The sequence below is a fragment of the Struthio camelus genome, chromosome 3 (assembly GCF_040807025.1).
Source record: "Struthio camelus isolate bStrCam1 chromosome 3, bStrCam1.hap1, whole genome shotgun sequence".
Taxonomy (NCBI): Eukaryota; Metazoa; Chordata; class Aves; order Struthioniformes; family Struthionidae; genus Struthio; species Struthio camelus.
Window position 1 is genome coordinate 15924495 of NC_090944.1, and position 14897 is coordinate 15939391.

The 14897-nt window shown below is 43.3% G+C and overlaps 1 protein-coding gene across 4 annotated transcripts in view; it reads right to left on the minus strand.

Annotated features, from left to right (window-relative positions):
* Positions 1–1317: 1317 nt before the first annotated feature.
* KLHL29 (kelch like family member 29) overlaps positions 1318–14897 on the minus strand; it is a 382418-nt gene continuing 368838 nt past the window's right edge. For all 4 annotated transcript variants that reach the window (XM_068937065.1, XM_068937066.1, XM_068937064.1 and 1 more), the window contains one exon: positions 1318–3659. In XM_068937065.1, coding sequence (XP_068793166.1) covers positions 3476–3659 — 184 coding nt within the window. In that variant the 3' untranslated portion in view covers positions 1318–3475. The remainder of the gene's footprint in view (positions 3660–14897) is intronic.

The following is a 14897-nucleotide window of genomic DNA, read 5'->3' on the forward strand; positions in this document are numbered from 1 at the left end:
GAGTTGCTGAAGTGTTTTTGGGACAGTCTGTGTGCCGACAGATGAAGCAAGGGGAGAAAGGGCAGGTGACTGTCATGTAAATTGGCCGGGGTAGGGGATTTCCTGAAAGCAGTGAACAGCCCCCTTTTAAAGATCACTCTCCTGGCCGAGTGAGCGAGGCTAAAGTCATGCTAGCGAATGCAAGAGTTATCAGTCTGTTGAGCCAGGCTATCCCTTGAAATTCTTAAAAGCTTTTAAGAAGAAAAATCTGAGCAGGTATGTGCACATGATTCATTTGGCCAAAGCTCTCAGCCAGCTTCCCAGAGGGGAGCTAAAATAATTTTCACATACAAGTAAAGCAAATAGCCTGTGTCTTGCTCATCCTACCAAGTATTTCTGACTAGTGCTGACTAAGAGATCCTTTGCATGCTGTTGATGAAAAGGCTGACAGCTCCCCGCCCTTGGTCAGGATTATTGCAGCATAGCTGTATAATACTGAATTGCAAGGCATTCAGTAATCTTCGCAGGCTGTTCAGTCTAAGCCACTCAGCTTAAACTAAAATGTTTAAAAAATGCAGTCAGCCTCTTAAATACTTGCACTCTGCAAGAAGCTGAGACAATTTCAATATGTCAGATTATTTCTGTTAATGCATATAACAGATATTGGCTCCGAAGATACTGATGAAATGTTCCACTGCAGTGGTATTTGAGACGAGTTATATTTGGCTCCTCTTTGTTCCACATCCAGTGTTACAGCTGCCAGATGACGTCCTAATGAAACATCAAAGAAACTGTGAACTGCTGTACTTAAGGGCTCTCTGAAAGAAGTGTCCTCTGAATTACGGAGCTCCCACTCTGAGATATGAAGGAATTTTGACCAGAGGACAAAAGTGACTTTCATCTTTTAGACATCACAGCAGAGGTGCAGTACAAATCCTAACTTTCATTAAAAACAACCCCCTCCTCCCCAAGCACTGTTGAGCAAGGTTTTAAGATAAAACTTCAAGATAGTTTTATGAATGTTAGCCCTTTGGCTCTTTACTTAGTAGTAAGTTTGGGAAAATGGAGAAATGAAGAAGAAAGTCCTGATAAGCAGAATCCAAAATCACTTCCAAGAAATTTTCTGAAATGAGAACGTGCAGGGTTTTTGGAAGCTACTAAGCATTTAAATATTGGCAATACATTTTTGGATTGGCAGGAAAAACTAATTGGAATGAAAACATTTTCCTCCGTGGCCAGGATGAAAACTGAAGTGATGTGGCATTGTCTCTTGTTCGTTCACTCGTGACAAAAGTAATCCAATCCGGATGCTGGATCTAGATCTATAAATATATTTATTATAATATAACAAGAACTTAACAGTAAACATAAACTATATACAATACCATTACAGATAACCCTGTTTTTAATATTATTCACAGAAATAGCCAGTTTTGTTCCAGTGTGAGAAATGAAGAAGTAAGCTAAATTGGAAATGTTGAATGTGTTTAGGTCTTGTTGACAGGTAGCACCTCCTTTGGAGGTAGACACACACCAACACTAAAATTAGTCCTGCCCCAGGCAGTTAGAAACTTGTGCTCCAATCTTTAGGTTCACACTTGCACCCTGTTTGACATAAATACTTTAAATGACATACTAGTATATAATTTTGTTGTGCTTATTTTTTTTTTCTTTAAAGAATAAATAAAACAACTGCGTAACAAAGGCTGGAACCTCACTGTCAAAATGAGAGACTTGAGTCAACCTATAGCTTGACTCAGCTGACTTGAGCACATTGTTTTAAATACTGCAAGATACAAATTTCATTTTTTCTTTTATTTTATAAATGATTTTTAATAAAATAAGATGATTAGCTAACCATCTGCATTGATTTCCCCAAAGCTGTAGGCAGACCTCCCTCAGTATAAAAAGGTTAACATATTTGGTATGAAATTCAACTAGATATTGACTGTAAGATCTCACCCACACCTTGCAAAAGACCTCCCTCTTGAATACCATCATGGCATTTGGAATTTGAGTCTGCAAAGGCAAGTATGGTTGGTAACTTTTTTCCTTCTACTTGGAAAGAAATCAGATGATCCTTAGCTTGGGGTTATTTTCTCTTCGATTTTAAGAATCTTTTCCCTGCCCCTCTATATTACCCAGACCATCTCCCATTTGATCTTTTGATGTATAAATTTATAAAGAATTTCCACATCACAATGCTTCTCTGGATAGACAATATTTTTAATATATATAAAAATATAACCCCTGTGCTGTGCATATACTTACAACTCTACATAGTAATCATTTTAAGTCTCTTATACTGGGCTTAATCTATGCATTTTTCTGTTACGGGATTTAAACTTGTGTGTTTAAAAATCTGTAAATAAGAGAAGTATAAGGTAAGATCCCCACACCTATAGGGAAATTTAAAAAAAAAAAAAAGGGGGGGGGGAGGGAGAAAAAAAAGAAAAAAAACCCCTCAAACTTACATAAGAGGAAAAGATAGTGGCATATATCCCAACAAAAGGAATTTTGGTTGAGAGCCAAAAGTGAGTGCGTAGCCGCAACGGGAGGCCTCTTCTCAACTTGTTGAAAACTTGGAAATCCCACGTTACAACGTATTTTTTTTTAATGCGAGTCCAATCAGAAGAACTAAAATGCAGTTTAATCAGAGAAGGCCTCTGGAGTCGAAACCAATTTCACTTTGCATTACGGGATTCAAGCACTGTCAAGTTTGCTCATCAGCAGAAAACGGGAGTAAAACGTAAGAACCCCCACTGCCAGCAAATGTGCGCGTGCCTGTGCATGCACACACCAGTACCACCGGGAGCAGGAATTCATACAACCAACAGACCTTTTTTCATCGTATTACATGAAACTGTTTTCCCAATGGCTATTCCTCTCCCTAGCCCCCACCTCACCCCCCTTTGGGCTCTGCTCTAGAGAGCTGAAATATCCATTTGATCCGATGGAAGACTGACATCAACGTAAGCCATCTGTCACACATCTCAGTCATTGGTATTGAAAAGCATGTATTTGTTAAAAACAAATGTAGGAATCAAAGTGGTAAGGACACTTTGACCTCTCAAGTAGCCTTGATGCCTAAAGTGTAGCAGTAAAACTAATCTGCATGGTTATTTTAAGAATCAAGCTTGAGCTCTAGAAGTAAAATGCAGATTTTTCTTCCTCTCTTCCCCAGCTTAAAAAATATGTGAAATTCTATTGCACCTGGGTTGACCAAAAGCCGACGTCCAGAACAAGTGCCACTATAACATCTAGTGACACACTTGTATTATTAAGTTACACTATCATACATAGCACGGAGCTCTTTGCTCCTTGTTCACCAAAAGGTGAGGATGATTTTTCTACATTCAATGTAGACACTATTCAAGAGTTTAGAGCAATAGGTTCACTGGTTGTCTCTTTGCTGCTGTTGTTTGTTTAGTAGTAGTATTCTTTTCGCCTGCTCACGACAGGTACAAGCAGTTCTCCACCCAACTTCTTGGTAACATCAGCCGCTCTGAATGTACTTCTTGATTACTACGCAGCCATGTCGAAAAACGGGACATGGCATGTTTGGGAGAAGTGTCCAAGTATTTGTCTTAGGGTCGTAGGCTTCCATGTTTCCCAGCGCAGGTCCTTCACTGCTAACAATCCCACCAGTGGCATAAATTTTTCCATCAAGGACCACAGCACTATATTAAAAAGAAAGTTTTAGTTAGTTGTCTTATCAAGCGCTTTCTACTTTATGCTTAAAAAGAACAAATCTCTAATAATAAGTGGGTAAACTGTGAAAATGCTTTTTGTTCTTATCTTTAGAAAGCTGTGTGGGCATTGCTCTTCCCTCTCCCTTTCTCTCTCCCCCAAATTAATCCTTTTCATGTTCCTGCCAGGTAGGTAAATGTTGCCTGGAATTTAAACAACAGAAATGAATCTGAAAAAGATGTAGTTTGTCCAACCCACATGTGGAATCTGCAGCAAAAGTACCAGTACACATGCCCATGGCACCACGAATATTTTTAAAAACAGATTTAAAAAAAAAAAAAAAAGCAATCAGAGCTCCTCTTCTGGGTCCCTCCCTCCCTGTGCAGTGTAAAATTAATCCCTCTCTTAAATTTACTTCTCCAGCAAACAATGAATGCTGTTGCGAGTTGAGGGGAGGGGGGTCAAAATGGCCAAGGCTTTCCCATTTTCAATTTTTCCTCCTACATTTCCCCAACTAAGCTAGGAAGTGAGGGGCAGAAGGAGCGTTGTCAAGTGGAAAACAAACATGGTGTCTGCAGAACTGATGGACGGCTGCGGATACGGAACTGAGGGATCGACAGTGGAGGTATCGGCTACTGCATAAAGAACATAAAAACCCTACTGCTTTCTTAAAAATGAGAATATTTGAATTCTGAAATCTCTCGCAAATCAAGGATAATGAGGTTGGGCTAATTCAGTGGTTCTTAAACTGCTGGTATTGGGGAAGGTGTGTAGATGTGAAATGTATTTGAGAGCATGGGCATTCAGCCTGATCTCTTCCTCCTCTCTCCTTCCTCCTAACCCATGAGCCTCTCCAGCAATCATGTGAAGAGCAAAACATATGCTTTAGGCTAATGAAGACAGACCATGAAGTAAATAGGGCTGGTACTGCGGATGTATGTATGTTTTTGGAAAGGGTAAAAGCATGACAGAGGCAGCAGACAGCTAGGCAGGAAAAAGAGTGTTAAGGAGCGTCTCATTCCCTCCCACTCCTGCCTTCCCGCCATGGAGTGGTGAACTGAAGCCGCGAGCACCTCTGCTTTGCATTTTCCAAGGAGCTGGAATTTGCTGGGCAACAGGAGAGAAGGGGAATTCCCATTTGGCCGGAGACACAGGGACTGGCATTCCCGAGAAAATGATCTTGGGCAGAACGGGGACGTAAAGAGCTTCTATGGGAAACTGCCTGTAAAATTTAAGGAAGTTGTTGAGCTGGATGGGGCTTATGCTGTTTTTGCTGGTGTTTGTGAGGCAAGTCTGTTGTCAAGAACAGGCAGTGTGGATGGTTGCATCTGGAAGGAAAAGAGTTTGATAGTATGTGTACATGAGAGGACAGCAGGACAGAAAGGGCGAGGGGAAGCTAGCAAAATTAATTGCAGAAAAGACAATGGCCTAGATCTAAGAAGTCAGAGAATGGTGTATTACCCCATTAGCTTGGTAGAAGCAAATTTATTTCTTCAAGCTAATTTTGGAGCAGTGGGAAGAACAACAACAGAAAGTGACAAATGTAAAAGACAGCCCTGGGTGACCCCCAATGAAGGGGGACTAAAATGGCATGCGGAAAAAAAGACGTGGTTTGGAAGAACGCAAAACTCTGATGTCCTTGTGAAGTCTTAGATTAAAAATAAACCTACAATAACAGCAGTGAGGACTTGAACAAGCCTAGTCCCAGGATACCACCAGGAAATAGGAAATAATGAGAATCTTGTCAAAATAACTGTTAATCTGAAAGGAGGAGGAGGGAGTGAGAGACTTGAAACACTTGATTAGAGCCTATCCACAAATCAGCAAGGCTGGATGATACATAGCCCAGGGTCTTAAGGGAGTTTGCTAATGAACTTACTGAACCGCTGGTAATTATTTTTGAAACGTCAGGGAGAAATTGGGGAGAAGGAGGATTTGAGTAAAGCAAGTGCCATCCTAAAAGACGGCTCTGAAAAGGGAACAAATCCACCTCCAAAGCAGCCGGAGCTGGAGCCAGAGCAGCAGTGGCCCGGCAGGGACTAGTGCCAGGGCTTGTACGGCGCAGAGGGAGGTGGAGGGGGAGGTCAGTGAGAGTCGCTGACCCAGTAAATCCGACAAACGAGTTCATTTAGCAGCACGCGCCTCCCTTGCCCTGCCAGCGTTGCCTACACACGCTTGCCACCGCTTTGCTTATGGGTAGAGCCTCGCACGTAGGTATAACTCACCGTGCTGCTAAGCCCACATCCTGCGGGGCACATAGTTTGCTCGCTGCCCGTGGCTGTGCAGCAAGCTCAATGCAGCCTTCAGTGTGTAAGGGCGTCTCTGCGTGCTGCTTATAAATAAAAATTGCACCAATAATAAAAATTGGAAACGGCACTCCTGGGTGGTAGCTGCTGGTTGTATTTCGCTTTGTTTTCTTAATAGCGAAGCTGAGTGACAGTGAAGGTTATTTTAACTGGGACGTGGTTTGGGAAGTGCCCAATGGAGCAGGGTCTGGTGTCAGAGATTGGGCTACGGTACAGAGCAGCCTTGCTGCCTTGGTTCACTAATGAAAGGCTGATTGGTCATTACAAAAATACCCTCATGACAAAACTTGAAAAAAAAAAATCAATCCACAAGGATTAAGTTGGCAATACAATATTGCTTTGTGCAATGGGGAAAACCAAACAGAAACTCCCAAACAAGAAAAGATCCTTAGGAAAGATCTGGCTGCAAAATTACAAATCAGGGGTAATTACAAGACGTGTTAGCTTGGCGCATGGGCCCAGGGCCTGCCCTGCTAGTGCTGATAACCAAACCCCAGCGCCCATTAATGGTCCCAGCTAAGTTTTACTTTACTGTCACGCTGGTATAGGCAACAGCACCTCACACTAACACAGAAAGGGACGTTTATGGCTGTACCAGTTTCCAACGCTATCCCTTACCCAAGGAGATTACTCTGGAAGGAGTGTTTGACCTGGAGGGAAGCAAGGGGATGGGCAGAGGGAGGATCCCGCATAGAGGCGCTTGCAGCTAGACTGTAAATGACCCTGGGAACAAGAGCCGAGCAACCACCAGCCCTTCATAGCTGGTAGCTAAGTCTGGCCTTCAGTGCCAGTGCTACCCTTATTCTCCAACAGCTAGGCTGTAGTACGGAAATAAACTCATGACCAACAGCTGAGAAATTCAATATTGTGGCCTATATGGTACTAATGCATTGGATGGAGGCTTGAATTCCACCTTCTGTTTCAAAGACCACGTACGAATTTTAAATGGTGATTAGAGTAGTTTCTGCCCTCTCCACATGCAATTTCCATGGATATGACTGGCGTTGCACTTTTAGCTTGCCTGAGGTTAAGAAAAACAGTGAGTTGCTCCTGCTATCAAGAAACTGGCAGTTCTAAATATGCAGCAGTGCCTGTGCAGGGGACTTTGGAGATATTCAGGCATCTCCAGGGCTGAAGTGGCAGGTACATACTTAAGATCCATTAGGAATATAATCCTAGACTGCTATTTCTTTACAATATTAGGATAATCGCTGTTAATTTCTGTGACCTTAGGGAAGAGGAAGCTCAAGTGGGCTCTAAAACCCTAAGGAAAGTGAGTGGAAAGTAATACGTTCATTGCTGTCTCTTCATTACTGTGACAATATTTCTTTTCTCTCCTCCCTGCCATCCCATCAGCTGTAAAAACATCATTACCATGGCTGACGTACAAACGAAGAAATAATTACAATAATTAGAATGCAAGTTTATTGCTCGGTGCCATTAATAGTGGGAGATAAAATGATTACAGCCTGCCAGAACCTGACAAGGAAAGAGCTGCGCACTGCATAACCTCGCTATGGAAGACAACCCAACGGCAGCTTTGAGGGCAGCAGCTAAAGAACAGCTGAACTTACACGTATCAAACAACATGCCCAGGGTGAAGATAATCTTCATCAAATGGAGGTCGTTTTCTCCACTCCTTACAGGAAAGCACGTTCCAGCATTTTGCAAATTCATTAGCCAACAGGCTAATGACTGTGCTTTCTGTTCCCCAGGCAATTGCTTCCTTTTATTAGAGAGGCTTGATCTACAGCCCTAGAGACAATTCACCTGATTTGTCTGGCTGTCCTTGATTGCCCAAACGATGAGCAATAATATCAGACTATCACACACTGTGACAATTCCCCTGCAACACTGCCCCATCCAGTCCACCTGCTGCCCCCCACAAAGCTTTGCATCACGCTCCAAAAGACAATCCCAATGAGACTGAGCATATTAGGGGTCGGTGCGCGTCTGTCTGTCTCTATTTTGGAGTGCTTGTATCATCTGAATACCCCTTCAACCCCTTCTTCTGCCTCCCCACCGTTAACTTCCTCCTTCCCCACCTTGAGCAAGTTGGGGACGGTGGAGATGATCCTCTTTGGCAGCTGGCCATTAAATGAGTTGACAGACAGAGTGGATTCATTGACTTTGCATTGCTTTCTAATTAGCAAAATCACACATGAATAGCAGCCTTGCAATCTGCTCAACAGCTTGGCATCTGCAAACCCTGCCAAACCACTCTCCACATCCAGCGCAGAGGTCTAGGGCTCCGCATGTGTGAGCCTGTGGGGCTTTCCAGCTGGGGGCCTGCTCAAGCAGCTCCACTTGGTGGTTGCCTTCCTGTGAAGAGCATCATGGACCTTCCACTCAGAATCATCTTGTAGCAGAAGTCTCCCAACGTGCAGAAATTTGGAAGCAACCCAAGGGGGGAATGCCAGCATCTCTTTTCTGCAGCATTTGAGAGCCATGTCCCTGGCAGCCCGTACTCAAGCACCCATCTCTCCCAGTCACAACAGCTAGGCATAGCACCAAGCAGTGCGAGTGCCAACCAAAACTTTCTTACTTTTGCTTATTGTTATTATTATTACTGATATTTTAAAATTTCCTGCTTAGGCCTAAAGATCTCATCTGTCTTATTAGAGAATGTTAAAAAAGAAAAAGAGAAAAAAGAAATCCTGTCTTGTAAAGTCTGAGGTTGTAAAAGAGATTTGAAACGGCTGAATTAGCGCGTTGTTTTGATTCACTGAAACTTAATATCTTTGGAGACTACAAACAAAGCTCCTCTACCTCCTCACTTGTGTCTTCTGTGCGTGCACACATACAGTAATTTTTTTGGAGCCACTCCAAAGCATGTTATTAAACATTATCAGTTAGATTTACAGCGAATCTGCTCAGAAGAAAATTCCCCATGTTTATTAGTGGATGAGTTTCTGTCTTGTCATAAGATTTCAGAAGGGTTTGATCAGAACACAAGTGTAAGTGGAAGATGCTCATAAACTGGGTGTAGCAAGTACGAAGATAAGCAAAGCCTTCAGGGCATGCCAGCCACTCTATGAAGTGGCTCCATGACAGCGCTAGTCCGAGTTGCGAGCATCCCATGAGCTTTCGCTTAAAACAGGGGGTCTTCTTGTGAAACCTGCATGGTGATTTGCAACGTGGATGTGAAATGCATTGCCGCCATCCCCGTGGGTAGTGGTGGTCTGGACGCCAGCGCGTCTTTCCGAGGTCAGTGGTGCTGACAGCCTCCGTGGTGCCTGCAGCCGGGCTGGCAGCCGGGCAGTTATGTGTTAGAGGGCTCGAGCTGGAGCGGCCGGGTTGTGCTGCCAGAGGTGTCATCTTTACAATGAGATGGATAAATGAGGGTCCAGATTAGTCATGGTCAATTACGAGGATATCATGGCACTTCTTGGAGCGGGGTTATTAGTGTGGGTGTTTTGGCCACCTTCCAGTTATATTCTCCTGTATTCTGTGAGCGCTTTCCCTTGCTAATGACCCAAAACCATCATGTAGCATTGTTACTTGTTGCTGAAAAACAGCGACGTTTTATTCCCGAGTCGGCTGCACATCAGTAATGGCCCAAGTGCTCTGTATGTATCAGTTACACTTTAATGCACACAGAAATCCTTCATGTCATAAACTGCTACAGAAATTATTGCTATTAGTCTGCTGCTGCCATTCTCATCAGCTGTCTGCTGAGCACAGTCCCAGCCCCACGTCTCCTTCCAGATATGCTGGAAGATTTAGGCTTTCCCCTCTGGACCGCAGGCACTTCTAGCTGCGAACACTGCATGCCGAAAGACCAGCCTTCCCATCTGCGGGCTTGAGGAGTGCGCAGCCATTAAGGAACCGTGCTCCATAATAGCTCCACTTGGGAATATCTGTCCAAACAAGCTGTGCTCTAACCCCTTCCAATGCCTGGAGTTACCGCTAACTTTGCAATGAGGAAACGAATCAGCCGGGAGAATCTGCGGCTGGTGCCGTACATTAGCAATGCCTAGTAGTTAAGTACAGAAGCCACCATGCTTCGCTGTTTGAGAACAAGGGCTTATTTAAAAAGGAGAGGGGGAAAAAAAAAAACCACAGACTGTCCTTGTTTTTGTTGTGCTGTTCAGCCCGCATCTAAGTTTTATTAAAGATTTCCATTTGGCAGCACCATCTAATAAATCTTACTGGTTAACAGTGAGAGGAGGAGGAAGAAAATGCTTTTCTGGTGCCTACTGGGAATTGCTGGTACTAAATTAGCTTCCCTGGAATTATTGCTGGCACCACCGTGCTGCTGCCGTTACCCTGTGGAGGATCTCTGTAGCACACTTGCATTTGCATGCTGCCTGTATCCTAAGCAAGCAGGATATGGAATTTTTAATCATACACAGAAACCCATTTTGTATTCTTTTTGCTCGTGCAAAAATAAACTCTTGAAGGGCATCGCGGGAAGGGAGAGTGCCTATCTGCAAAGAGAGGCCTTTCCAGCGGCGGAGGGGAGGGCTGTCTTTGCAAAAACCATCGCGCAGGCTGGAGGGAGGTGGCCAGCTGGGCAAAGTGAGGAGCACCCATCACGGCTCCTGGTCGCTGTCCGCTGCCGTTAGCCACCACCGCGCTCAGGGCCTCCAACCATCCTGCAGCGCGAACACAAGCTGCCAAACCAGGACTGTTTGTCTGACATTCAGGAAATGCAAAATGTTTGCTTGCCCTTGGACATTGCGTGGAAGATTTTCAACACCTACGTGTGAAGTCCCGAAATCTCAAAATACATCAGATGTATGACTGCTCTTTGCATGTTTGGCACTGTCCCTCAAAGGGTTAACTCTAGGTGAATGCAGATTTCTCATCGACGTCCATGAGACCAGATTAAATCTGAAAATGTGTGCTCAAATTTGCTCTTGTTGGGTTGTGAGCTGGAGACCTGAACCATTAATTTTTGTTTTTTTTTCATTAAACATAGTCTAACTTGATATTAAAACTATTTTAATGGGCCTTTAATTTTTCACGTATGCTACGCAGGGACTATCATCACATGCACCTCTTTCCCCCATACTCTAAGCGGTCACACCGACTAGGTACTAGCATGGTAAAAACAGTGCAAATAAAAACCAAAAGCCATGCGGCAAGATTTTCCCTGCAAATTTGGTATTGAATGACTCCTGTTGAGGGGAGATCAATAGCATACCGTTAATTTTTCAGTTGTTCATGTTGCTGCTTTTGAACCACGTTTTTTGTGATTCATGCTAATGAGCAGAACCAAGAATTTATAGATTAACGATGAAGGTCAGTAGGGATCTCTGTGCTTAGTTAATCTGAGTTTGTGTATATGCAGGTGGCAGACTTTTCCCCAGACAGCATCTCTCTTAGAAATGTATTTAATCTTATCTTAAAAACACCAAGTGTTCATGAGTTCACCCACTCCCGTGACAGCTGACTGTTTAATTATTCCTGCCGTTAGGAACCGGCCTCGTTTCAAGGCTGAGATGCGTTAACTTCGCTTTGTCGCCCCTGTAATCTGCTACGCCGTTGCCTGCAAGCCACAGAACTTTCCTGCCTGGCCCCAGTGATCGAGTCACCTCTCAACCTTTCTTTGATCAACTCCTTAAATTTCATGTCAACGATTTGATTTGCAACCCCAGGTCATTCAAGCAGCTCTCCTTTGAACCTCAGCCAGTACTTCCACATGTGGACGTGTGGATCCGAGACCTGTATTTGCCTTAGCACTGCTCTATGCAGCAACACTCTCTTCCCACTGTGTTTTCATCTCCCTGTTATTGCTCATAAGATACGTCCAATATTGCGTTGACCTTTCATGCACTGCATTGCAAGGCGAGCTTGTGTAGTGCCGTTGTGAATGGCATCCTTCGTGTCCTCGTCCTCAGAAAAGGGAACGGGGCTGCTGTGCAGGTGTAATTTGCAACTGCACTTCCTAAACATATGACTTTGCATTTAAAAATACCGGCTTGAGACCATCTAACCAGGACAAGCAGATAACTGGCTAGAATAACTTGTAACTCATAATATTTTTACTCCACCAAGTGCTGTGTCACCTGCAATCCTTACTAGGGCAGATTTGCTATTATTGAGATTGTTGGTAAAAATATTAAAAAGCGCTGAAGAAAGAATCAATGCCTGCTAGTGATGGCCTTGCTCAGTCATATCTTCTCATTAACAGCTACATTTTGAGATCTGTCAGCGAAACAGATTTAATCTCTCTAATGTGTGCTTTGTTAATTCCATATAATACCAGCCAATTGCCTTGGAGAAATCACAATATATTATAGCAACACAGTTGTCTTTAGCAGCCATACATGTCTTACTAAAAAAACAAAAAAACCCAAAAAAACAAAAACTTGCAAAACAAAACAAAAAAATCCCCCAACTCTTCCCCCCCCCAAAAAAAAACCAAAAAAAACAAAAAAAACCTAGAAGACAACAGGTTTGTTTGACAAGACTCGTTTTCCAGGAAACAACACTGATTCTCTTCATTATATGATCAGTATCTAGTTGGGTGTTGATGGAATACCAAATTAACTATTCTGATATTTTTGCAAAGGACCATCATGATGCCTAATGAGACCACTTAGCCTGATGTTGATCCTTTGCAAAATTAATTACCACTGTACTAAAATCCTGCCTTTCACCCTTTCAAAATACAGGAAACACCTTGGCAGTGCCCTGAGCTATCTGAATCCCCCTGAATTGTAAGAGTTATTAAAAATCAGCAACAGTGGATCAAACAGCTTCTCAGCTGGGTCTCTAAAGACTCCTGTTTCTAAGATAGCCAGTTTGCCTGATTTGAGAATTCAATTTCTAATCCTTTTTCACATCTTCCTTTGCTACAAAAGGTGACTGGTTTTGGTCCATGGTTTAATATGGAATCAAAACTCATTGCTTCCTTCCAAACACAGAAGAGAAATATCCATGAAATAGTTCTATATTGCACTTAACTACTTCATCAGCCCCAGCTAGCAATGGATTTATCACTGATTAAGGTTGCAAATTTGAACCTAACAGGTTTTAAATGACCTTTTTTTACTCCTATTGGCTATTAATACTTCACTGGTTCTCTCAGCTTCGTTTAGCAGCAGCCAGTTTTTAACCTATACTTCGTATTCATTACTGTTAACCTCCCCTTTTTCCTGTTTCCATACTTATTGATTTACTTAGTTTTTCCCTCTGCTTACATAGTTCCTTTTGGATGAAATATTTTTCCTTGAACATTTCCCAGCACATTTAAGGTTTTTTGAAATTGTGCCTTTTTTTTTTGGAATCCAACTGGGATGCACCAAACTACGTCTTTTTTTGGTTCCTCTTCCACTGTAAATGTAGGTTTCCAGTCCATTGGGTTGATCTTTGTTTTAAACTTTGAAAAAATATTTCCTTTAAAAGTTTGAAGGTTCCCTTTTATTGACTCATGTTGTATCCTATTTAAGCAAAGCAAATTTATTGGGAACATCATCACCAGTGCCTAAGCAACAGCTACTTTTTAGGTCACCAGTTAACTCTCCTTGTTCAGTCCAGGGTCTTCCTCCGGACCAGCTTTGGGGGGGGGGGGGGGGGGGGGGCTGAACAAAGCAGCTCTTCACATTAAAAGCCTCGGGAAGGTTTGCCATCAGCTGTGTGAGATACCTGGCTCATATCCCAGGTTGAAATCAGGCACAGCTACACACGTTCTCTTGTAGTACATTGCAAATAGATGCTTAATTGACAGATATGTGCTATATTGCAAAAGAAAAATATTTAAAGAGCAGTTCATCCTTCTCGCTGGTAAGATTTGGGAACTGTTACAAACGTGCAACAGTCCCTTATTTTTCATTTTGCTAGGTAGGACTACGATTCTGAAATATTCACGACATGACTGTGAATTGCCCGTGACAATTACATCAGCTGCATCAGACCCTTTGTTTCTGTTTTTCAGTCTTTGGAGAAAAATATCATTAACAGCTGCCTGAACGCTGCAATGTTCCCCTCTCTCCAATTTCCCTCTCATTAAAGCAGAGGGACAGTGATGGCTCATAATTAGCACGGGGCGAATATGGGCGCAGGGGCCCTGATGGAGCCAGACCCTCCCGAGCCCTTCACTTAAAAGAAAATTTGCTTCAGCAGCCAAGAGAGGGCGCTCCTTAAGTTAAAAAAGGAAAAAAAAAGCAGAAAATGGGAAAAAGAAAAAAACCAAGCAAAAGATGTCAACAACTAAACATGCTGTCTTAAGAAGGCATTTTCTATTCTCCACCAAAGTGTAAGATTAAATAAAAGAAAGCAAAGCAAGGAGGCGTTTTTCCGGCTGGGGACAGGTGTTAGAGACTTCCTGGGAAGGCTGCAACACCAGGTCTAGTTTCGGCACCCGACCGCCGCTGCTCCGGCATTGACCCTCTGTGGGGGCAACCACCAGACACTGCCATACCAGGAGGAAATCATAAGCCCTTTCGATGCACGTCGGGGCTGCCTAGCCAGCAAGGGAAAAAGGATCCGCTTGCCCCTACTCCGGGGGCTGCAGGCAGCCGTCGCGGGCCAGCGATGACTTTTTGGTGTAAAGCGGATAGGGGTAACTGCTGTCTCTGGGAGCTGGCACTAACCACTGCCTACAACAAGGCAGTCTTTTTACTCTCTGTAACACTAACGTAATCCTGTTTTGAAAGGCTTTTAAGTTCTGCCAGTACCTGCAACGGGTGCCAAGCTGTATTTCTGTTGTCCAGTTTGGGAAGTTTGTTAAACCTGCGCCCAGGATCAGGGAAGCGAGCCCAAAAAGCAATCAAAGACACAGCAGTAATAATTAACGTTAGTGCGTGGTGCTTATTCGGCACTTTTCTTTCAAGGCTCTTTTAACTAGTTAGCAAAAAACAATTCCATATTATGGCAGGCTCTCATGCAGCACGTACTTATCATCCTCCGGTTATGCATGACAAACTGAGGAAAACAGCATTAATGTAATTTGCTGGAAGCAGAAGCCCAATA